General features: G+C 41.2%; 1 protein-coding gene across 2 annotated transcripts in view; it reads right to left on the reverse strand.

Moving 5' to 3' along the window:
• OTOGL (otogelin like) overlaps positions 1-23,956 on the reverse strand; it is a 209,300-nt gene that overhangs the window by 27,753 nt on the left and 157,591 nt on the right. For both annotated transcript variants that reach the window (XM_075600516.1, XM_075600517.1), the window contains exons 38-50: positions 22,637-22,779; positions 17,511-17,534; positions 16,686-16,778; positions 16,065-16,254; positions 14,998-15,212; positions 14,334-14,475; positions 12,862-13,047; positions 12,002-12,214; positions 10,749-10,850; positions 10,096-10,203; positions 2,209-2,310; positions 1,988-2,092; positions 464-504 (exon numbers count right to left, since the gene is read on the reverse strand). In XM_075600516.1, coding sequence (XP_075456631.1) covers positions 464-504; positions 1,988-2,092; positions 2,209-2,310; positions 10,096-10,203; positions 10,749-10,850; positions 12,002-12,214; positions 12,862-13,047; positions 14,334-14,475; positions 14,998-15,212; positions 16,065-16,254; positions 16,686-16,778; positions 17,511-17,534; positions 22,637-22,779 — 1,664 coding nt within the window. The remainder of the gene's footprint in view (positions 1-463; positions 505-1,987; positions 2,093-2,208; positions 2,311-10,095; positions 10,204-10,748; positions 10,851-12,001; positions 12,215-12,861; positions 13,048-14,333; positions 14,476-14,997; positions 15,213-16,064; positions 16,255-16,685; positions 16,779-17,510; positions 17,535-22,636; positions 22,780-23,956) is intronic.

Consider the following 23,956-nt stretch of genomic DNA (forward strand, 5'->3'; position numbering starts at 1 on the left):
ATTAATTTATATAATGAATATATAAAATATATTTAAATGATTTAAACTAGCATTTTCACAGGTATCTCAGGTGTGTTCACAGGTATCACCTCTTTTTCTCTATGGAAATAGAGCCAAAAACGTATAAAAAGGGGTGTTAACCCTATGCTACTGAGCCCACATAGGGACAATATTTTTGCATATAATTACCTTAGTGAATAAGGATTCAACTTAGGGAACATAATGGCAGTTCCTGTTTTAGGTAAAGTCACGTTTCAAAACTTGGAACAAAGACCTTGATACAGGTATATTGATGCAAAGAGATCAAAATGATGACATTTGCACTATTTACTCTCCAAATTTGCCTTTATACTGTACATCACCCACACTGTGTATTGATATATGCATATTTTACCTTGGGCTTGTATTAAAACGTATCCTACCTGCATCTCATATCAAGAACGTGTTTAGAAAATGTTCTTACCAAGTGGCACTCCAGACTTGTAACATTTTCACAGTCGCATTCTACAAAAAGCAATTGGTACAGATCAGTAACCCATCTACATGCCTAAACAAGCCTACAGAGTATTTTATGATTGATATAGTAATTAAACTGTCTATTACATTAAGCATAATGCACAGCTAAGCTTAGGTTAAAGACACACAAGAACAACAAGCCATTAAAAGGCAGTATATTGTCCTTTTAGATATTTCTGTCTGGCCTTGTTGTTCTGGTTTTGCATTAGAAAGCTGAATGCGATTTGCAAATTAGACACACTAACATCCCTATCATACAAGGTAAACACAAAGGCAAAACTGGTGGAATGTAAAGGCAAAAAACTGCACCAGAAGTATCAAAGAAAAAAATCCTACAAGTGTAACGCCCCATCTAAAGGGTTACTAGCATGTTTAGCGTGTTCCGGGCCCCACCCTCTGTTGCCATGGGATCATGACATCATGGAGAATACATAAAGGGAGGTGAAGGTTCGAGAAGGTTAGGTTCGAGAAGTACAAGAGAAGAGGAGCCTCGGGGAGGAGAGATAGGAATGTTCATAATACAATAGTACAGACCAGACCCCCCTCTCCTTTATTATGTTGTAGCTAGTGACAGTACCCTTGTTAAGTTAGAGACCCAGAAGAAGATTAAGGGAGTGCAATATAAGCTTTTAAGTATGAAAACGGCAGCCACAGAGGGCTTCAGTAATGAGGACTACTGGGTGCCAGCGAATAAGCATTACCGGGATAATACAGATGTATGCCCAGGTCTCAGAATATTTAAGCAACTAAGATCTATACCTGCCTCTGAGTGTTAAGTGTAGACACTCATGGAAGCACAGAATGCATCAATAATAATAGAGAAACAGTACAACGTTGTTTAAAGTGTGGTGTGCGGTCCCAGTACCAGGGGACCTGAATAAAAGACTGTTGTATGACAAAACTTCCTGGAGCCTATTATGCCACACACTTGCTACCTCATCACCCAGCTGCCTGAATCCAGCACCTGAGTTAAGGTAACCCATGCAGAGTAGCCATACTGTACATAACACACTTATGTAATCGCCCTACAACCCGGGCTAGGAGGAGTTACACAAACAAGACAATTTCTGTCTTTCATACACCTGCGGGGCTATGTATAAAGAATTGTTTTTTTTTTTCAAAAGTAATTGAAAGAGTGCATTCCGTCAAAAAATCAACATTCTTATCATAGATAGGTTTTTTTAGCTAGAAACTGCCAACTGCAATTATATTATATAACCGAGAAGTATTTTTTCTTCCAAGTCAGCGTTCTCTGTTATTCAGAGAATTGAGTTTCATTATTCATTATATTTGATGGAAATAAGAGCACTGTATAATGCTGCACATAGCGCATGTATATTACATCATTATAGATAGACAGTACAATCTCCTGAAGCACATTGATGAAGAAAATTGTGCCTACAGTACTTATAACCCCTGCAAAAATTAATTAAAAATAAAAACAAGCGTAAAAAAAAACAAGTATACTGACCACAGTGCCAGTCGGGACAACAATATTCAGAATTTTTTCTCTTAACTAGTTTGGTGTCAGCCAAGCAATTCGACTCTGGTGCAGAGCAAAGATTCTCATCGCATACTAAAAATGGAAAAAATGATACACAATGAAGAACCACTTACAGTACTATATTTTGTTTCAAATACAGTATTTAGATTGTATAAGTATATCACTTATTTGAGAAACATTATTCTTACCACAGATATAATGAGGGCAACAGTGGTGTGTAGTGTTCAAATCAACAGTAAGAATTTCCCCGTCACTGCAGACAGGAACTGGTTCTGTACAGGATTCACAAACTACATATGAATAAAATAAATCATTGTTAACGTTTTGTAAATGATGACAGTAATATACAGCATTTATTTAAGGTCTCTACTATCTTTATATTTAAAAAATGTTTCAAAACTGTTTATAGGTGAGTGGAAGACAACCCCTACTTTGAAAAGCAATACGGAAATGCAGGGGTGCTCAACTCAAGTCCTCAAACCCCCTCAACAGGTCAGGTTTTCAGAATATCCCAGCTTCAGCACAGGTGGTTCAATCAGAGACTGATACACTGATTGAGCAAACTGTGCTGAAGCAGGGACTGATTGAGACACCTGTGCTAAAGCAAGGATATCCTGAAAACCTGACCTGTTGGGGGGACTTGAGGACTGGAGTTGAGCGTCCCTGCTGTAATGAAAGAGACTGGAGCAGGCAGTTAATAAAAGGTATTTAGAGTATTAATAAATGCATATTACATAAACAATTTACACTGACATGTGTCTTAAAGTTTTATTAGATTTTTCAGATCATGGTATCTTAAAGTAAATAAAAGTGTATTTTTTTTTTTCAAACATTACCTTTGTTCTCATTTTTTTTACTAAGGCTCCTATTCCTAGCTGAATAATATATACTTTGTTTCAGTTGGGGAGACAAATAGAACAGGTTCACATTTTCAGCTGTTTGGGGTTTGAAAGTTCTGCATCATACATTCAATTCTACTTGTCCATTGTCTTACCAGCAATTGTAGAGGACATATTATTGCCTTGAGCATGCCTGTAAACTTGGGGTACATATCAACTGAACCATGGACAAGAGTGGACATCTGTCTTTAAGCGGGACAAAGATCCATAGTTCAAGCAGTGTGATGAAGATTGATGTTTAAAAATAGTACATATTAACTACTGTAGGTAGTATACAGTACATGTTAAAAGAAAATATTGAGGCGCATGCGCGAAGGATCGGAGTATGGAGGCATAAAAGACTAGCTCCGTCCCGCGCGATTAAAAGAGAACGCATAACACTACCTCAAAATAAAATCAGAGTTTCAAACACCTAACCGGAGCACTACTAACATCCCAGGATGGCGCCGAAGAAATCAGGGGGGCAAAAAAAACAAAAACTGGCGGATGTAAGGACATATTTCGGTGGAGCAGCTGAAAGCGCCCCACCAAGAGAAATGGCCGACACGGACACTGAAATGGAAGGAGACGAGGAGGATACAAGTAATCAATCCCAACTCCCAGTCAGACGCTGCGACTTCGAGCGACTATATATGGACTTAAAAAAACTGCTCCAAGCAGATATTAAAGAGCTCAAACGTGAACATACAAAACTGGGGACACGCACAGACGACCTGGAAACTAAGGTGGATCTTACGATTAAAGCGGGGAGAAAAACAGATAAAAAAATGACTGACTTACAACAACAGATTGACGACCTCAAAGAAAGACAGGAAGATGCAGAAAACCGCGATAGAAGAAACAACATTAGGATCCGCGGAGTCCCAGAAGAGATAGGAGACTGGGAGGCCTTTACCGAAAGATGGCTGGAGTCCCTCATGCCAGACAGCCCAAAAGAAAAACTCCTAATGGACCGATGTCACCGGGCCCTGCGATCGCGTCCGACACAGAACGAGCAGCCGAGGGATATAATTCTCAGGCTGCACTATTATTCTACACGTGAAGCTATACTGCGGTTAACAAGAGGAATGCCAGTAATAGAATTTGAAGCCACGAAACTACAAATATTTCAAGATTTATCTCCCCTTACCTTAGCGAGGCGTCGCACCCTGTTCCCTGTAACTAAAGTACTCCGGGAATCAAACACACGCTACCGCTGGATGTTTCCGTTTGGACTCCAAGTCACGCAAAACGGGAGATCCCTTGTGCTAAAAAACATTGGAGAGGGCCCAGGGTTTCTGAAAGCACTCGGCCTACACAGCCCCCCGCTAGGAGCAGCAGAGGAAGAACCAACCCTGGAACCGGAATGGTCCGGCGGACCTTCCACTCCAAAACCAAAGCGCACGAAATGATGCATGGAATAAAACACAAGTGCATATCACTTAAAATACGTTGTTCAGAGTTCTCCCAAGTTTACTGTTAAAACACCACGTTGTGCCAAGGGTGGTACTGAATAGAAGCAGACCTACACCCACATAGTGTCTGCAGACCCCAAGCGGAGTACCTCCAACAAACCCCTGGAATAAAATCTAAATCTTCCCGTCATATCCGCCCAAGAAAGAGCCAAGTTCCAGTAAAAGAACCCAAGAGACTCACTTTTTGTTGTACGCCATGTGGGCAGGAGAAGATGGCTGACATGCTGGAGCTTCTTGCACCCCACCGTGAAGCGCACAGGTAGGAAATGGCCGACGCGCGGGAGCAGAGATCAGCACATCCTACACGAACCAGCCAAGGATCCAAAATGGCCGCCGCCGGAAACCGGAAGCGGATGGCACCGAACGGAAGGAGAGACACCTGCGCCATCTTGGAGGTGGCAGAGCTGCCCGGAGCGACCACAGGCCGCGAAAGCCCCCACAGGCATGAGAGGACACCTAAAGGGCGCCGACTCATATACCTGACGCGAGTCGGGGATCCGACAGGCCCCGAACTAAGACACCATACTCAGCGCGGAGGCAGGGAGACTCGGGCACTTAACAAAATAAAAGAGATAGCACCATGCCCACACACACTTAGACAGAGATACAAGAGGGAGCAGACGGCAAGGGCGATCACTCAGCTACGGATAGTCACTCCTAAGATGTCACACACACAAGGCCCCACAGCACTGCTCATAAGAGGGATATAAAGTGAAGGGAGCTAGGGAAGAGACACAGATACAACTATGAGAATAGTTGAAAGAACACTAGGGGGCTGCAACACAAGCGATAGGAGAGAAAAAGGCACAACATGAGTTGCAATTATAGGTTAAGGTTACAGCTACTTACAGCTATACAGAAGTTGAAGTTACGGTCTAGATAGACCTACAGTTGGTAGTTCGCAAATGAGCGCGGGCCGGAGGGTAGGAGGGAGCTCTATACCCCGAGGTAGGCATGTGCCTTGGACAGGACCTGGGATGGAGGGTCTCCCGGAACCCTGTCAAAGTCCTTTGGGGAGGGAGGGTGGGTAGAGGCCCTAGGGGAAAGGGGCCACACTCCCCGAAGGCGCTGGACTCTAATTCAGGACTGGGGAGTCTGGATGGGGAGCCCATGCTGTTTGGATATGTTCATTTAAACAGTGTTTTTTTTGTCATGTTATGTTTGTACCTACCCTCTTGTGTCTTGCCCTCCTCCCCCCCCCACCTCCCATCCCAGCGACTGCGGTCATCAATGAGGCGGAGGACACGGCCCTACCAGACCGAAAAAGGAGAAGGACTACGCAGAAGGAGCCCACCCAGATGTTACAAACCTCCGTAAAGCAGCCACCAGACGCTGATCCAAATGGGTAGAGAGATATGTTGCCTTTCCCATAATGTAAAGGGACTGAATCACCCAGCTAAACGTAAGTTAGCCTTTAAAGACTATAAGAGGCATAGAGCTGACATCCTCTTCCTTCAAGAGACCCACTTCTCCAAAAAAAGCTACCCCAAATATATAGACAAAGAGTACCCCACAATATATCTAGCCTCAGCCCTAACAAAAAAGAGAGGGGTGGCCATTATATTCCACAAGAACATACTGTTCGAACTAGAAAGGAAAGTTATAGATCCTGAGGGCAGATACATTATCTTAATAGGCTCCATCCAGGGTCAAGCTATCACATTAGTCTCGCTGTACGCCCCATGCGAACAAGCAAAATAATTTTTTGCTCTCTTCTTTAGGCGCTTACAGAGGGAAGCAAAGGGCCAAATCATATTAGCAGGCGACCTGAACAGAGCGTTAAATTCAAAGCTAGATAGATGTACAGCCCCTAATCAGTCCAATAAACGAGACATACTAACAATCTCCCACGGACTCCGGGACTGTTAGCTAGTAGACATCTGGAGGGAGCAACATCCACAGACCAAGGACTATACTTTTTACTCCCACCCCCATGACAGATATAGCCGGATAGATTACTTCCTTGTATCCAACAGACTGGTCCCAATGGTCTCCCACACGGGCATACACGACATTTCGTGGTCAGACCATGCACCGATAGAGCTGCGGTGCGAACTACAGTTGCGGGACAGACCAGGAGCGAATTGGAGGATAAATGAACTACTGCTAAAAATCCCTAAATTTGATCTCGAAATTGCAGACAAAATCAGAGAATACTTTACAGAGAACGAGGGAAGTGTATCCTCACCTGCCACTTTGTGGGAGGCCCATAAAGCTACCCTCCGTGGATCTCTCATGTGCCTAGCTGCTAGACGCAAGAGAGAACAAGAGAGTCAGATCAAAGAACTGAAGGGGAAACTGGCCTCCCTGACAGCAATACATAAAACCTCAAAAAGCGAGGCAATCTTGACTCAGATCCAAGATACCAAAAAACAACTAAATTTAAAACTGACATCTCACGCTGAAAAAGAAATGAGCTGGACGAAACGCCGATTCTTCGAGAGAGCGAACAAGCCAGGCACGCTCTTAGCGACTAAACTTCGAAACAAACAACCAAATTACCAAATACAATCAATTCGCACGCAGGGAGGGGAACTTACCTCTAATCCTGCGCGAATCGTAGAGGAATTTAAGCACTACTACGAGTCGCTGTACGATGGGGGTAAGGTTATCCACAATCAAACAACAAACAAAAATCTCCGAGAATTCCTGAAAGAGGCAAATTTGCCCAAATTGAGCAGAGCGGAAAGAGAGGCACTACAGGCAGACTTCTCTTCCGACGAGTTGACGGATGTCGTAAAGTCTCTTAAGCCAGCCAAGGCGCCGGGCCCAGATGGATACTCCAACCTCTATTACAAAAAATACATAAAACTTCTAGCCCCATACTTATTGCAACTCTTTAATTCGGTATTGCAGGGAGCTTCCTTCCCGGCGCAGATGCTCCAGGCGTCCATTTCACTGATCTACAAAGCTGGAAAGGACCCGGCAGACTGTAAGAGTTACCGGCCCATCTCTTTAATTAATACAGATATTAAAATTTTCTCAAAACTCATAGCCAATAGAGTGGGTATCGTCCTTCCAAAGCTGATACATCCAGATCAGGTGGGGTTCATTAGCGGCAGACAGGCGGCAGACAACACCAGACGAATAATTGACGTTATCGATCTGGCCCAAAAGCAAAATATTCCTTCGATGGTGCTTAGTCTGGACGCTGAAAAAGCGTTTGATCGGATCGATTGGCCCTACCTGAAAGAGACGCTGGGGGCGTTTGGCTTCGGAGGAAGCTTGTTGGAGGCCATCATGGCACTGTACGAGGGGCCGGCAGCTAGAGTGAGGCATCAGGGATTCCCTTCAGAGCTTTTTCAGATTCATAGTGGCACGAGACAGGGATGCCCGTTGTCACCCTTGCTGTTCGCCCTATGTGTAGAACCCTTGGCGGCACATATTAGGTCAAGCCCGGATGTCAAGGGCATAACTTTTAAAGAGCAATCCCATAAGGTTGCCCTGTACGCAGATGATGTGATCCTGACATTATCGCAGCCTCTTACCTCTCTGCCCAATGTGTTCTCAATTCTGGGGAGATTCCATCAAATCTCGGGTTTCAAAATAAATCAGGCCAAATCAGAAGCTCTCAATCTCAATCTACCTAAATCAACTGAAAAACTAATTGGACTCAATTTCAATTTTAAATGGCAGCCCTCTATGATTAAATATTTAGGGGTTAACCTCACCAAAGATTATAAAACCTTATATAAGGCAAATTACCCACAGTTGTTCAAGACACTAAAGGAGGATCTACGGAGATGGGCAGAATATAGCATCTCGTGGATAGGCAAGATACAAAGCGTAAAAATGAATCTTCTCCCACGAGTGCTGTATCTCTTTCAGACCCTCCCGATTCCCCTGCCAAGAGAAAAGATCCTCTCTTTACAGTCCGCGATAACAAAATTCATTTGGAATAAAAAAAGGCCCAGAATTAAACAAGATATCTTGAGGAGGCCGACCTCAAGAGGGGGGCTGGGCGTGCCGTGCTTGTTTGCTTACTACGAAGCAGCTCAATTAACGCAGATTCTGCAGTGGCACACAGACCCAACCCTTAGGAGATGGGTGGCACTGGAGAGGGAGTGCTGCGCCCCGGTGGATCTGAAGAACCTGATATGGCTACCCAAGAGTAGTCATGTACGGATGTCCACACCACTGCAGGCCATGAGAAATTCCCTGAAGGTATGGGGGGCCACTAAATTTAGATGTTCTCTTACATCACAGCAGTCATTGATGACCCCCATATGGGGCAACCCGGACTTCGCTCCTGGTCTAGACAGCGCTCAGTTCACAAAGTGGAGACTAGCAGGCTACCTCCGATTGTACGATCTTGGCAGCAAGGGTGTAATTAAATCCTTCGCTCACGTAAAAGAGGAAAAAAACATTCCGAATACTGAATTATTTAGATACCTACAGATAAGGGCCTTCTATGCCAAGACCCCAATTCGGCCACGGAGAACAAATTTCGAGCAGCTGTGCGCCAGACAAACGGACACACGGGGACTAACCTCTCGAATGTACAGGGAAGTGATTTGTCCGGAGACAACTGACACACCTAGACTTAATTATATGAGGCAGTGGGAAGCTGACTTAGGGGACACATTAGAGGACGACGATTGGGATAGGATCCTACAGGCAGCAGCAAAGAGCTCTATCTGTACCACGCTAAAGGAGAACGCCTATAAGGTCCTCATGCGTTGGTACTATACCCCATCAAAACTCTCGAAATTTGTCAGAGGCTACTCCCCGCTCTGCCCCAAACAGTGCGGGGAGAGAGCGGACATGCTCCACATGCTGTGGTCGTGCGCAAAAGTGGCCCCGATTTGGGAGGAGGTACGGGAGTGGCTACAACGGCTGTTGGGGATCGAGGTCCCCTTGGATCCGTGGCTGTTCCTGTTAGGCCGGCGGGTTCAGGGGTTCTCGAACGCAACACACAGACTAGTGGCACATTTTGCCACTGCCACTAGATGCGAGATCGCAGCACTGTGGAAGCAACCACAGATTCCAATTATACCCAAAATCAGAAATCGAATTTGGTTCGTCTGCCGGATGGAACAGTTGACAAGTCTGGTCAACGACACCGGCACAAATTTTCTAAAAGTGTGGTCACCTTGGCTGACACAGACAGACATCCCGGGGGTTGACCTCACCAACATATTGCAATGATAGCTAGCAAAGGCGTTCTCCGGTGGCGAAATGGATCCTAGACACTAGGCCCTGAGGTAAGCAACATAAAAAGGGGAGATTTAGTTAAAGGATATTCCGAACTGGTAGAGGAAGATAGGCACACAGCCACATAAAGAGCTGCGATCCCGGACCTAATTAGGAAAGCCTAAACTAGCACAGACCAAAAACCGCCAGTGTCGCTCACCACCCCCCCCACCCCCTCCCTCCCCCCCCCTTTCTCTCTCCTTTCCCCGGTTCCTTTGTTCGTCCGGTATGTCATGTCATGTTTTGTATGTTGTTTGGAGAAGAAGTATGAAAAAACAGTGACGCATTGTAAGCCAATGGATTGTGTTAATATGTCTGTATTGCCTCACCTAATAAAATGAAAGTTTAAAAAAAAAAAGAAAATATTGATATACTGTAAGGAATACTGCTTTGTTCAGTTATTTCTACTAACATGCTGCAACCATCTTAGGGATAATAAAACGTATTATACTGTACATCGACAGAAGCAAACATGCCGATTCAATGAAAAATATATCATTAAAGGTAAATCCACTACATATTTCCTCACCACAGATATAAGAGAAGCAGCAAGGATCATTTTGTCTTGCTTCAACTCTGATCTGATCTTCTCTGCAATCAAGACGTGAAGCTTTAGGACATGCATAAGGATCACACTCTATGCGGGGAAGAAAACGGATTTAGCTGGAATCTGACAACGTTTCAATAGTTTTACAGATGCTTTAATGCTTCCTAATAAATATCACATATAAAAGTATCAATCATAAATACAATCTAATGTATTTGGGTTTCCCATGTATTCATCATCATCATCATCATCATCATCATCATCATCATCATCATCATCATCATCATCATCATCATCATCATCATCATCATCATCATCCAGCTCTTCTGATTCTTATCCAGGATGATTTGGAAATACAGTAGTTACAATGTGTGCCACTCACTACCAAGATGCTTACACACAGTATATTTAATAAACTAACGCATCCAATTTTTAAAACTATAGACCACGATCAGCCTTAGATCAACAATATTATAATTTGCAGTCGAAGTAAAGGGTGAAAAAAAAGAGAGAAAAGTTAAGATTCCTCTTTTGGAAGCGTTAAATGTTGTATACTGAACATGTAATGTGGTGTCATGTGGTGCAATGTGGTGTCATGCTGAGTTTATGAGAACCACGAGTAATAAACTACTCACCACAACGGTACTGTGGACAGCAGGATTCAGGGTTGTAATTGGCAACCGATCTTTCACCGATTTTACATATTATATCATTTTCACATGAGGACATATTGCATTCTGCAAACATAAAATGCAACAATGTACAAAAAAGCTGCAAACATACTCAGAGTGTTACTTTAGGAAAGGATGGGCAAATTAATGTAAGAATGCATAGAGTTCAAACGTTCAGATTTCTTACAGTCAAAGCCACAATCTTTATACAGCTGATATCTGAATGTTATGTGGATAAACAGAAGCAAAAGTAGCAAACTCCTTTGATGCCTCGGAGGGATACTGGCTATGATCTCAGGACCACATGGGGTGTCTGTCGCTCTGTGCTAAGGGTACTGCACCCTACGCTGGGTGGTTGAGCCTTGTCACGTGCAGCTTCAGAAGTCTGGAACTTGCTACCGCCAGAGATTGACTCTACCACTGTTTCGGGCACGGTATAAGACATTTTTTCCTTCTGACTTCTCCTGTCTAACAAAATGAATTGCATATAATTTTAGTTTGTTCTTACACTGACTGTAAAGTATTGCAGTGCTTCCTTAAGTGGAGGCGCGCTTTTACTTAAAAAAATAAATAAATGATGATGGAAAATCATTATAATGTGTGCAACAAGTGCCTAGTTTTTTAGAGCTAATCGTGGGAAAGGAGATAACTTTGAAGAATTGTCCCATTTAAAAAAAACAAATTATGAATTAGTTGGGCGTACATATTACTTCTTATTATTTTACTACATTGTGTTTCCACTTTGGATGTGTACAGTTGAATTGTTAAAATGAATGGTTTCTCACAAAAAAAATTGATTATTTTGAATTGTTTTTAAAGGTGGCGGATAGATTCAGCATATGACTTATTTAATACCACATATCACCTCAGATGGCTATGTACAAACCATTTTATTTTAATAAGTTACTTGTTTAGAGGCCAAATTGACTCCAGTTTTACAAATGGCGAATGTCTGTAAAATGTGGATGAATTCTAACATTTCTTAAATACGTAGCTACTAAAAGAAAGTTCAATTATATTGCTTACTGCAGAAACTGATACATTTTACTGCCCCAGCATCTGTAAAGTTTGCTAACGCTTATTACAGCAAAAAGATTGTTTACAAAAAAGTACTTCAAAAGTAGGAGGATTTTTTTGAAGAGTTAAGCAAATAACTTAATATTGTATACAAAATATATTATTAATTAGAGTTATCTTTATATACAGATGTTACATACCACACACTTTCCTTGGACAGCATACTCCTTCTGCAATGATACTGATGAGAGCCTCGCCCTCCCGTTGACAAGTTGGCATTGGTTCTTCACTGCAATTAGGTTCTATAGCTATAACAGTTCCGTTCTCTAAGCATTTAGACATACAACATCCTTTCGCTGATCCATTCCAGACCTCTCCTGGTGAGTGTGGATTCCCTTCATTATCAGTACATGCTTAAACACAAAAAATAAATGCATCATTTAGAAATGCATTCCCCAACTTGAATTGCTTATTGTCATATTGTGCTCTGCCTCACTCTGGCCAAACAAAGTATAATTCACATTAAAAGTGTTACATTTAAATATCCCATACAGACATTTTGCTGTCCATTTATTTTTATTTGGGATCACCTTTCAAAGCTATTTTATGTGCTCTGGTTGTCCTAGGATTTAGGGATGTAAAAATGATTTGTATTCCCTCTTAAATGAAATAACAGGTTTGCTGCCCTATAATTAAATATGCGTACAATGATTTCTAATGAGAAATTAAATAAAACGCTGAATGTTTTAAGGGTTCTACTTTTAGATTCTTTCCATATCTTTATGATTAGGACAGAATGTATGTCCTGTGCAATCACCTTTTTGCCCACTGGCAGTATGGCTCATTAACACTAATCTTAATCAATTAATATAAGTTTTGCTCAATTGTAAAATGACAATAAATGGTTAAAGTTTAGGTATTATATGCATAACGTAAATAAGGTAATAACACTAATCAAAGCAATTGTGGCAAGAGTTTATACCATGGGAAATTAGTAGTTAGATGGGGAAAAACTGAAATTAAAAATGAAACAATAATTAAACAATTGTTTAAAATGTACCGCATTTTTCTTCTGGAATACAAAGCTCAGAATCAGTCCTGTGAAGAATGGTTCCTTTTTTGCACACACAGTCTTCCCGTAAATAAGAGCATGGTGACTCTGCATAGTACCACTTATTTACACATGTTTTGGCGGCACAGGGTTGCACACAGGGCTGATATTCCTTCCCTTCCGGACAAGTCAACGCTATCAAAGAAAATGCAGCTTAATTAGAAATATCGTTTTCATGGTCCCTGAAATGTTTCTCAGACCCAGATATTTAGACAAAAATTGTGCTAAGGCTTAGCAACATTTAGTAAATCTTTTATTTTTGAAAGCTTAATTAATAAAAGTATTAGCATGCCTGGAATATTAGCAGTATAATTATCATTGCAGCATCATTTCCCTTTACAGCATTTATTATAAAAACAATTGACCCTGTATATATTTGGGGAAAGAGCAACTGTGGACAAAACAGTGTTCAAATCTGATGGGCACGTTTTTTATTAAATAGGTTGCTGGAATCACTTATACATTTTTCTATATAAAATACTAGAGCGACATTACCCTGTAAACATTTAGATACATAATTAAAGAGACTCTATGCTTACCCTGGACACTACTTGGCCAAAGGCCATCTATAACAATATTGACTGAATAATCACCTAAAGAATAGTGGTGCTATCAAATTCCACAGTCGACAACATATGATAATCTGCCATGTCTGGCTTAATGTGGAGCTATTTGCTTTTCAATATTGCAAGTCCCTTCATCTCCATTGATAACATCATCTTATTGTACTTTAGTAAATGAATTGTACAATAATGAATGAATGAATGAATGTCTTTATTTATATAGCGCCATTAATGTACATAGTGCTTCACAGCAGTAATATACGTGACAATCATAGTAATAATAAGATATAAATAACACAAAGGGAAGAAGTGCTCAGACATAAAAGTAACATTTTGGAAAGGGAGTCCCTGCTCCGAAGAGCTTACAATCTAATTGGTAGGTAGGAAGAACGTACAGAGACAGTAGGAGGGCATTCTGGTAAGTGCGTTTGCAAGGGGCCAAGGTTAATGTGTGAGATGTTAATTATCAGCCATGGAGCTACTCATATGCTTCCTTAAGCAGGTGTGTTTTAAGGTGGGTCTTAAAGGTGGATAGAGAAGGTAAGTGTTGTGTGCATTTGTATGAGCACACAACTTCAAGGGCCACTCCCAAATCCCAACTAAAACTAAAGAATTACATTACAGTTCCCTTCACTAACGGATAGGTTAAAAAAACAAAACGTTTGGATAACTATGTGTTTACCATATCAAAACCTAGTGGTGAAGATGCAGTAAACTGGCCTACCAAAACTCAGCAAATACCTGCACTACATCATTGCTGTGAATGAATCAAGGTGAATATCAGCACATTTATATTTCTGATGGCAGAAAGGGGGGATCAAACTTATAAAAATGATTTGGTTGTATTTTCTCACTTACAGCAGTAATCTCTGGTTCTCCATCTAATGCAGATATTGTGCTTGCTACATAGTGCTACATATGCAGAAAGAGCATCACATTCATAATTTAAAAAATATGTGTTGTTGATCCACATCTTCTCACAGAAGTCTTGCGGTGAAACCTAAAATAAATATAATTGAAAATAAATGAATTAGTTATTACCTTGCAGTTAGTATAAATAAGTCACAGATACTGGTTTATGAAACCTGTGCTGTTAAAGCAGCACACTTGGGAAATATGCCAATTGCTGTGCAAAGTATATTTAAATGCATCCCATCCAACACTTCCTAAAAGGATTTCCATACTAACTATATAGAGTTGATAAGCATAAGGCACCTAGTGACTGGAATGGTGTACTGATGTCTGACCAAACACTTCTAGAATCTCTATATAAAAAAAATCCAGAGACTTTTTGAGACTGATCGGCGGACCTAAGGAATCCGCACGATCCGAGGCGGATCCAAATGTTCCCATCTCTAAGAGTAACATCTTATTTATGAAGGTCTCTAGTATTAGCCAACTAAAAGATATCACATCCTACAGAAAATCTACATTTCTCCAGGACCAATACAGCCACTAGAACTCAGAACTATAATTTGTTTAGTAACAGTACATTAATATTATGCCATACATCTTACAGTACCTTCCTGTGACATGGGGCAAAAGCCCTTCTATTCAGTAGTTCCATGCAGTATGTGCAGTTATCCTCAGTACAGTTCCTCACAGGCCGTCTTGTGGTGACATCAATTGATTTCTCAATCTCCCAGCTTTTAATAAAAGCTTCAATGTCTTCCTTGTTTGTAACTATTGTTCTGTTTTGCATCTTCAAATCATCACTTGGATCCCCATTGCAAATACCTTGAAACGTAGATCAGGAGAGTCATACACTTATTCATTTACAAACTAACAGTATTACTGTACCTATTGGTTGTCTATAGATAGTAATGGCATATCTATATATGTATATATAGATAAACAATGACAAATCTGTAGTACTCGCTGAATACTGTAATGGTAGCAATGTATTCCATTACAAATACGCAAATTATTAAAAACAAATGGGTGAAGTTTCGGTCAACAAAGTACTTTTTAAATAATTTTTGTATTTCTGATGGAATAAATTGTTACCATTTAACATTATTGAGTGAGTGCTGCCAATTTTTCCTTGTTTATCTATGTTTCCTGGATCTGGATGGTGATTCTGGCCCCTCTGTGTGCACCCTTTTGGAAACGACGTATTTTTTTAATTTTATACCATTGTACTACTTTGAGTGCCACAGATCATTGTTTTTCTGTGTGTGTATACATATATATATATATATATATATATATATATATATATATATATATGTATGTATCAATATCTACAGTATATCTGTATCTATATAATGTGAAGGTATTGGTGCAGACACTTAAATAGTATAGACCAGACTACTGGAGAGGGTGCTGCTATCAGAGTGCCTGTACAAAAATAACAAAGGGATAAGCACACCAAAAATATGCAAAACACATTTTTTATTGGCCCAACGTTTTGACTACCCTCTGGAGCCTTTATCAAGATATTTATGATTTTCTATATAAGATCACAAAAGGAATTTGATAAAAATCAGATCTCCATCCAACAGATCTAAGCACAACCAACAACATAGATATTTTTGTAAGCCTTCAAGTCTAAAAATATAAGATTCTTCTTGCAGACACAGTTCTTACCACAAAGTCCTTCTGTTTTGGTAGAGAGATTGGAATACAGGCCATATTGTATATCTATAATGCCGGTAACATGAGTCCACTTAATGCTGATGCCTGCTGGTGTGTTAATGACATACATTGCACCTGTATCCTGAATGCACAGTCCTTGTTTTGAGAAAGGCAAAGGCTGAATTACTGAATTCACTTCTACCTAAAACAATAGCAAAAACAATTAATCATAAAACACTATTGCTGGACAACTTGTATCCCAAGCAACTTCCAGGTAACAAATTGCAGCCCCATAAATATTGCGCCCCTACTCCTGTTCGGCCACAATTCCCCCTGTCTTATCCACACAAACACCATTAAACAACAGTTCATATTATCTCTAATGCAGTTGCCTTTGTAGCTAAATATTCAAGTTGACATCATCTTTATCTGTTATACATGTTTTGTGCATTTATTCATGTTACCTTGGTAAACGGGTACGAGAGGGATTATGACTCGAATTACTTCTGATGTTTTTTGAGGCTGCAGTTACCTTTTGATTTGCTTATGTTACAAGCGCTAGCCAATACTCCAGACCTCTTTAGTAAAAATATAGGCTACTCATACAGAGAGCTTAATTAGCTCTGTCCTCACCTTCCTTTCCAAGCGGTTTACGAGCACTTGGAAATTTGCTGTTGTAACATTTAACTTCTTAAAGCAGAGTCCAGATGTGCCTCCAGCAGCAACCTAGATTAAAGAGCAAACATTTCACAGGACCAACAGATGCACTGTTGGGATATGAGGGGGCATGGACAGTGCAAATAAATGTGACCAAAAATGAACAGAAAATATTACAGAAGAGAATGAATTGTGGAACCCTAATACTAATACAAAAAGTAACATGACATGTAAAAATTGCTGAGAAGGGCCACATTTGGCATACATTAACATGTTTCTAAAAAAACTTATGAACAGCAACTGTATATAAACATATTATTATGTTAATCTAATACAATGTATCACAGACTGCAAACGTTTAGGTAATAACATTAGTCAATACAAAATATACCTGATGAAGAATGAACCTGAAACGTTGTATACACTGATGTTTCACCAATAAATCACATGCTGAATGATTTGAAAGTAGAGCTCTACAAAGTTCTTTTGTATCAAATATGTTTGAAGAAAATGAATAATAGCAGATTCTTGTATAGTGCTGCTAGTTTTACATAGCTTTTTACAGAGACATTTTACAGGCACAGGTCCCTGCCTCGTGGAGTTTACAATCTATGTTTTTTGGTGCCTGAAGCACAAGGAGATTAGGTTACTTGTTCAAGGTGACAAGGAGCCGACACCAGGAATTGAACCAAGTTCCCCTGCTTCAAACTCAGTGCCAGTCAGTGTTGTTACTCACTGAGCTGCTCCTTCTCCCATGTATGAGTTTAACATTGTGCAGTTTACAAATAATACAGTACTCACCAGCTTTCTTATTGAGTTCACACTCTGGAAATGAAAGTAAATATATGCATTAGGATAGAATTATTTTCCTGAAAAAACCCTATTCTTATTGAATAGTTTTTTCAGTTTTTTGGTGAATACTCTCTGACACAACAGCAAGAAAACAGAATAGGGACATCCTACAGTATAAGGTTAGGAATGGCTAAGACAAAATTGGTAAATCGGAGATTATAAAGTAATTGTGAGACAGAGATACAAAATCTTCACTTTGTATACACAGGCCTCATAGTTTCTAGCAAATGAAATCATATTACCAGCTACAGATATATATTTATTAATATATTTGCTTATATTAGAAAAGAGGCATCTCCATGAGGAATTGATAACTTTATACAAATATATTCGGGGACAATACAAAGAGCTTTCAAAAGAACTATTCATCCCAAGGGCAGTACAAATGACTTGGGGCATCCCTTTAGGTTGGAGGAAAGGAGATTTCACCAGCAACAAAGGAAAGGGTTATTTACAATAAGGGCAGTTACAATGTGAAATTCATTAATCATGGAGACTGTTATGGCAGATAAAATAGATTTTTATATATTTTTTTTTAAAAAGGTTCACCATCTTTTTAGAAAGAAAAGTTATACAGGGATATACCAAATACGTAAACATCGGAAGGATGTAGATCCCAGGAGAAATCTGACTATTGGAGTCAGGGAGGAATTTATTTTTCCCCTTATATCATTAGCTACTGTCTCACTGGAGTTTTGTTTGCCTTCCTCTGTATAAATATAATGTAAATACAAATATAGGATAATAATCTGTAATCTAAATTTAACATACATGTAGGTTGAACTTGATGGACAAATGTCTTTTTTGAACCTCATCTACTATATAACTATGTAACTATATACTGTAGATATCAATTAGTTATAATAGACATGAAGTGAAAATAATGCCCTTTTTAAGATACATAATGAAACTTCTGCTGTGTCAAAATAACATTTGTTGATACATACTGTAACAACTTTATTCTGCACTAACTAGTAATAGACTTTAAGGTTTTCTCCAAGTTGAACTAGGTGGATGTTTTTGATGAACTTTTCCTTTTATCTTGCTGCACAGAAACATTCTTTGTTACTATATATCATTTAAATCTGTAAACCTAGTGCAGTTAGTTTCTGTGTCGCAAAAGAAAAAAATTATGAGATGATTGCACAGATGTCAGGATAGTACTTAAGCGCACACGAGCACAATGAAAAAATGATGTGCACCAATTTTCTGCAAAAATAGCCACTTAGAACATAGACGCTAATTATTGCCCATTTACTTGGTATTCTAACTTGCCATTATCACAAAAAACGAATTAAGTATTAATGAGTTATTTCATATAAATATTTCCTTTTATTCTCACATGATGTTTATAAACATAAGAACTGCCGATAAGTATATCTTCTGTTCCATTTTCTAACATGTATTCCTCTCTCTTCAGCAGTTATTATAATTCTAATTACAATTAAAATGAAAAAAGCGGATTAATAAGGAATGTGGCAACATTTTAAAAGAAGAGGAACCCTTGCTTCCCCCCCCTAAAAAAACACATTTTAAAATGTAATTTAATAGAACCCCCTATATGGTGAGGATGTTTTTCAATACATCTCCAAAAACACCTATTCAGATATTTATGTTGCAATATACAGTATTTTTGTGTTCCCAAGTACAGTACTTCTTTTTCTGTGTTTCTTTGTGTATTGAGAGATCACCCATCTTAACATTTGGTTTAATAATGGTGCAAAAATAGCATCAGATTCATCCCACTGCTTTTAATATATATATATATATATATATATATATATATATATATATATTATATAGAAGTGGTATTCTGTGTGAGTGTAAATGTTGTTCTGGGAATTGTTGAAGGTATTTGCGAAGATGTTGGGAGGCTTATTGTAGTTGACAATTTAGGGAGACTAATGACAGATACTGCAGCTGTAGAATACACCACAGGTCTGTGAGAAGTAAATATATATATATATAGACCATACGATATCGGTTGCAACACGACATCAAGGGACAGCACGCAGGTAAGTAAATCATGAATTTTCTATATTTGATAGAAGACACAAAAACCGACGTTTCGGTCCCCCAGTGAGAAAGGTCCCACTGGGGGACCGAAACGTCGGTTTTTGTGGCTTCTATCAAATATAGAAAATTCATGATTTACTTACAGCACCGACAAAGTTTATTGCAGCAAATGCCGCCGGTTCACTGGGATTTACTCCGGCTGGTGCTGAGGAAAGTCAGCACATCAGCCGCATCCAGACGCGTCCCCTCCGTTCCCCCCCCCCCCTCCAATCCGCGCGTAATTTAAACATCTTCCCGACCCTCTAGCTGCGCCTGCTGTGCCCCTCTGCTTCCCCGCTCCCCCGCTTACCTCACTTCAAACCTTCAGGGGAGTCGGGGAAGCCGGGGAAGCCGGGGAAGCCGGGGAAGCCGGGCGCTCGCTTGACTGTGACGTCACCGACGTCACGCGAACGAGCCGCTTCCCAACGCTTCTCCACGCTGCCGCCACGCATCCTGCCGAGCGGCATTTGCTCGAATAAACTTTGTCGCTACTGTACCTGCGTGCTGTCCCTTGATGTCGTGTTGCAACCGGTATCGTATGGTCTGTTATTGCTTTATGGGATAAGCACCAAAACTTATTTACTTGCATATGGTGTGCCGGCTGTGCATTGGAATCTATATATATATATATATATATATATATATATGGTGGGTAAAAAAAGTGACAAAAACCCTCCACAGTATAGCATAAAGCAACTGTAAAAATTCCTGTATATTCATTTGCATGTCTTAGACCAGCGGTGCGCAAAGTGGGGGGCGCGACCCCCAGGGGGGGCGGGAGATTGTGCTGGGGGGGCGCGGGCAGTTGCAGAGGCCCCGCGCTCTTCCCCCAGGCATTTAAATTAAATGCCGGGGGATCGCGTGAGGCCCCTGCAACTGTTTACTTACCGGGATTCAGCCGTCTGTGTTGCGTCACCATGGCAACGCCGCGGCACCATGTGACCTGACGTCACACGCCCACGCAGCGTCATCTGACGCAGCTGAAGGAAGGCAGGGGGGCGCGAGAGCCGGGGCAGAGAGACAGGGGGGCGCAGCTCAAAAAGTTTGCGCTCCCCTGTCTTAGACAGGTCTGCAAACCTGTCTTTCACCATTATCACCCAGTACACAGCACTTCCACTGCAGCAAGGAATTCTGGGAAATGACATGCAAATGAGCACACAGTGCCACCTTTTATCTCAAGCTGACATTATATGAACAACAATTAGCCCAGCTGTGGGGCGCGACCCCCAGGGGGGGCGCGAGACTGCCGACGGGGGGGCGCGGGGTTTACAGAGGCCTCGCGCGCTTCCCGAAGGCACTTCAATTAAGTGCCGGGGGAGCTGCAGGGCCTCTGTAAACCTAACTTACCGTGGCTCCCTCCCTGCGTTGCCATGGCAACGCGGCATCAAAATGACGCCGCGAGGTCATGTGACGTCACGTTGCCATACGCCGGAGCGCGGGTAAGTTGGGGGGGGGGCGCAGGAGTAAGGGGACAGCCGGCAGGGGGGCGCAGGGAAAAAAGTTTGCGCTCCCCTGCCTTAGGCCTTGCCCCCGCTGCCTGCTACAGCGTCCTCTGTGGCGGACGCTGCGCTCACGAGAGCCCTCCCCGCAATGGCGCCGGGCCCGCTGCGAAGGGGGCCTCAGCGCTCGCGCGAGAGCTACTCCTGCTCTCAATAGAATTGAGAGCAGGAACTCGCGTCGAGCGGCTAGGCACGCCCCCCGGCGGTTCAGCCAATGAGGGCGAACCTGCCGGGTGACGTCATGGCCGCGCCCCCGTCACTCCTCCGCCACGCCCCCCCCAGTCTCTGCTCCTGCAGTGAGCTGCAGACCGGGGAATCGCCGGAATGCGCAGCCAAAAGCGCGGGCGCGCATTACAGCGCCGTGACCGGGGCCTTAGCCAATACATGCTGCTTTAAACACAGCTTTTAAGCAAGGACTTGGGAGATGCAAAGTCAGTTAACCCACTCACATGTAATGTGAGCTTGCGATAAAAGGTGGCACTGTGTGCTCATTTGCATGTCATTAGACAGAATCCCTTGCTGCAGTGGAAGTGCTGTGTGCTGGGTGATAATGGTGAAAGACAGGGTTGCAGACCTGTCTAAGACATGCAAATGAATATACAGGAATATTTACAGTATATATATAGTATAGTAAGATTTTGAATATATAACCCCTCAAGAATTGTTTTCTTGTGTACCTGCAAAAGAACATACTTACTAGTACAGGCAGTCCTCGTTTTACAACACTTCGCTTTACAACGAATGGCTTATCCAACGCTATGCAATGCATACCTATGTTCATTTTTACAACGCCAAAACGGCTTATCCAACGCTCTTATGATGCTTTGCAGCGTTGTTTTATGTATATATCACATTCTGATGACCGAAACGTTGGATGCAGTGCCTATGTATTTATTCTGAATACATCAGCTTTGGATTTCCCTGACTGTGTGCTGTCTCGTTTTTCCTGGATCTCTATCTGGTAAAATCTTTCTGTGTATATATACACACACATACACATAAACAACGTTGCAAAGCGTCGTAAGAGCTTATGTATATATATATTATTTATTATGTTAGATTATATATATATATATATATATATATATAATACAGTATATACACTATATAATTTGTGTGTGCTGTATATCTCATTGCCTGCGTAAAATATTTGGTGTATTTTAGTGTTAAAAATGCCTTCAGGAATGGAACTTTTCATTTAAACAGTGTTCCTATGGGAAAACGTGTTTCGCTTTACAACGTTTCGCTATCCAATGCCATATTGAGTAACGCATTGTGTCGGATAACCGAGGACTGCCTGTATTATAGTAGTTCAGATGCATGTTTATGTTAGAAGAATAGCTACATTGCATAGACAAACAATAGATTTGTAGGAATTGCAAGTCACAGAAGCTGGACTGATTGTTCCTGCGTTATCCTACTTTACACTATGGACTATTGTATTCATTACGTAAATAAAATATTGTTTTCCTACTGCTTTGCACAAAACATTTAGCTTGCACATATGCATAAACAACTTACCAGACTCGGAGGACACTTTTCAATGTGAGCTACAATTGTTTCTTTCGGAAACCTGACTAAAATATAGGGTGCAGCATTATACAGTGCTATATTATTTCCATCAAATGTGATGATACTCAATTCAGATAACACAGAACACTGACCTGGAAGAAAAAGATTTTTCTGTTATATTCTGATGCATTTATGTCACAAAATTATCCTTTATTTGTATCAGAAATGCAACATACTTATAGCGTGTACAGGCATACCCTGGTTTAAGGACCCTCACTTTAAGTACACTCGCGAGTAAGGACATATTGCCCAATAGGCAAACAGCAGCTCACGTCCTGAACAGCAATACCAGCTCCCTACCTGCACCTAAGCTGTGCGCAAGTGGGGAGACTATAGAGCCTGTTACAAATGCGTTATTTACATCAGTTATGCACGTATATGACGATTGCAGTACAGTACATGCATCGATAAGTGAAAAAAAGGTAGTGCTTCACTTTAAGTACCTGTTCGCTTTACATACATGCTCTTGACCCATGGCGTACGTTAATGCGGGGTATGCCTGTATTTCTAGAGTTTGGTGCATGCTGCACTAGTATTCTGTGCTAAAAAAAGGCTTAAGCTACCTTCAAAGTGACGGAGAAAACGGATTCTGAAACCCGTCAAGAAATTAACGTAAGCCGCACATTTGCTTAAGGCTGCGTCCCCGCTAGCGCTAAGCGGGTGGCGCTTGCCGCGGTTACTTACATATATAGATATATGTAAGTCCCCGCTCACGCGGGGCACGCTCGGGCACACATGTCACCCGCGCTCAGCGCTTATGTTTAAAAAAAAATCTAACTTTCTAGCGCGCTCAATGGCCCCCCCGTGCGCTTGTGTAAATAACAGGACACCCGGCGCTCATGGTTGGAGCGCTCACCAAGCATGAGCGTGCTCAGCACCAGCGGGGACGCAGCCTAAGGCATGAAGCTCATTGTGTTTATATGTTGCCTGGCAACCACCATCATGCTTCTCTACAGGCAGCCTCCATTATCTCTGCTATGTTGTCGTCACTTGTTTACTCATTGCTACGCCACGTGGATTACTGCCTCTTCATTGCTGCCGAGCTGTTGGAAGTTATTGTAGTGAGTGGATCTCTTTATGGTTGATGGCACCACCAGGATTTGTGGCACCATTTGCCATTAGTCCCATTGGTTTTATATAGTACATTTGCCTGTTTGGGTCCTGATGAATGTCTCAACTCAAGACCAAAACATTGTTCTGTATTTTGACTTGAAAAAATTCTTACAATTCTTTCTTATTCTCATATAATAATTTTATTTAAAGAAAAAT

Source organism: Ascaphus truei, chromosome 5 (genome assembly GCF_040206685.1).
Source record: "Ascaphus truei isolate aAscTru1 chromosome 5, aAscTru1.hap1, whole genome shotgun sequence".
In the NCBI taxonomy this organism is placed as follows: Eukaryota; Metazoa; Chordata; class Amphibia; order Anura; family Ascaphidae; genus Ascaphus; species Ascaphus truei.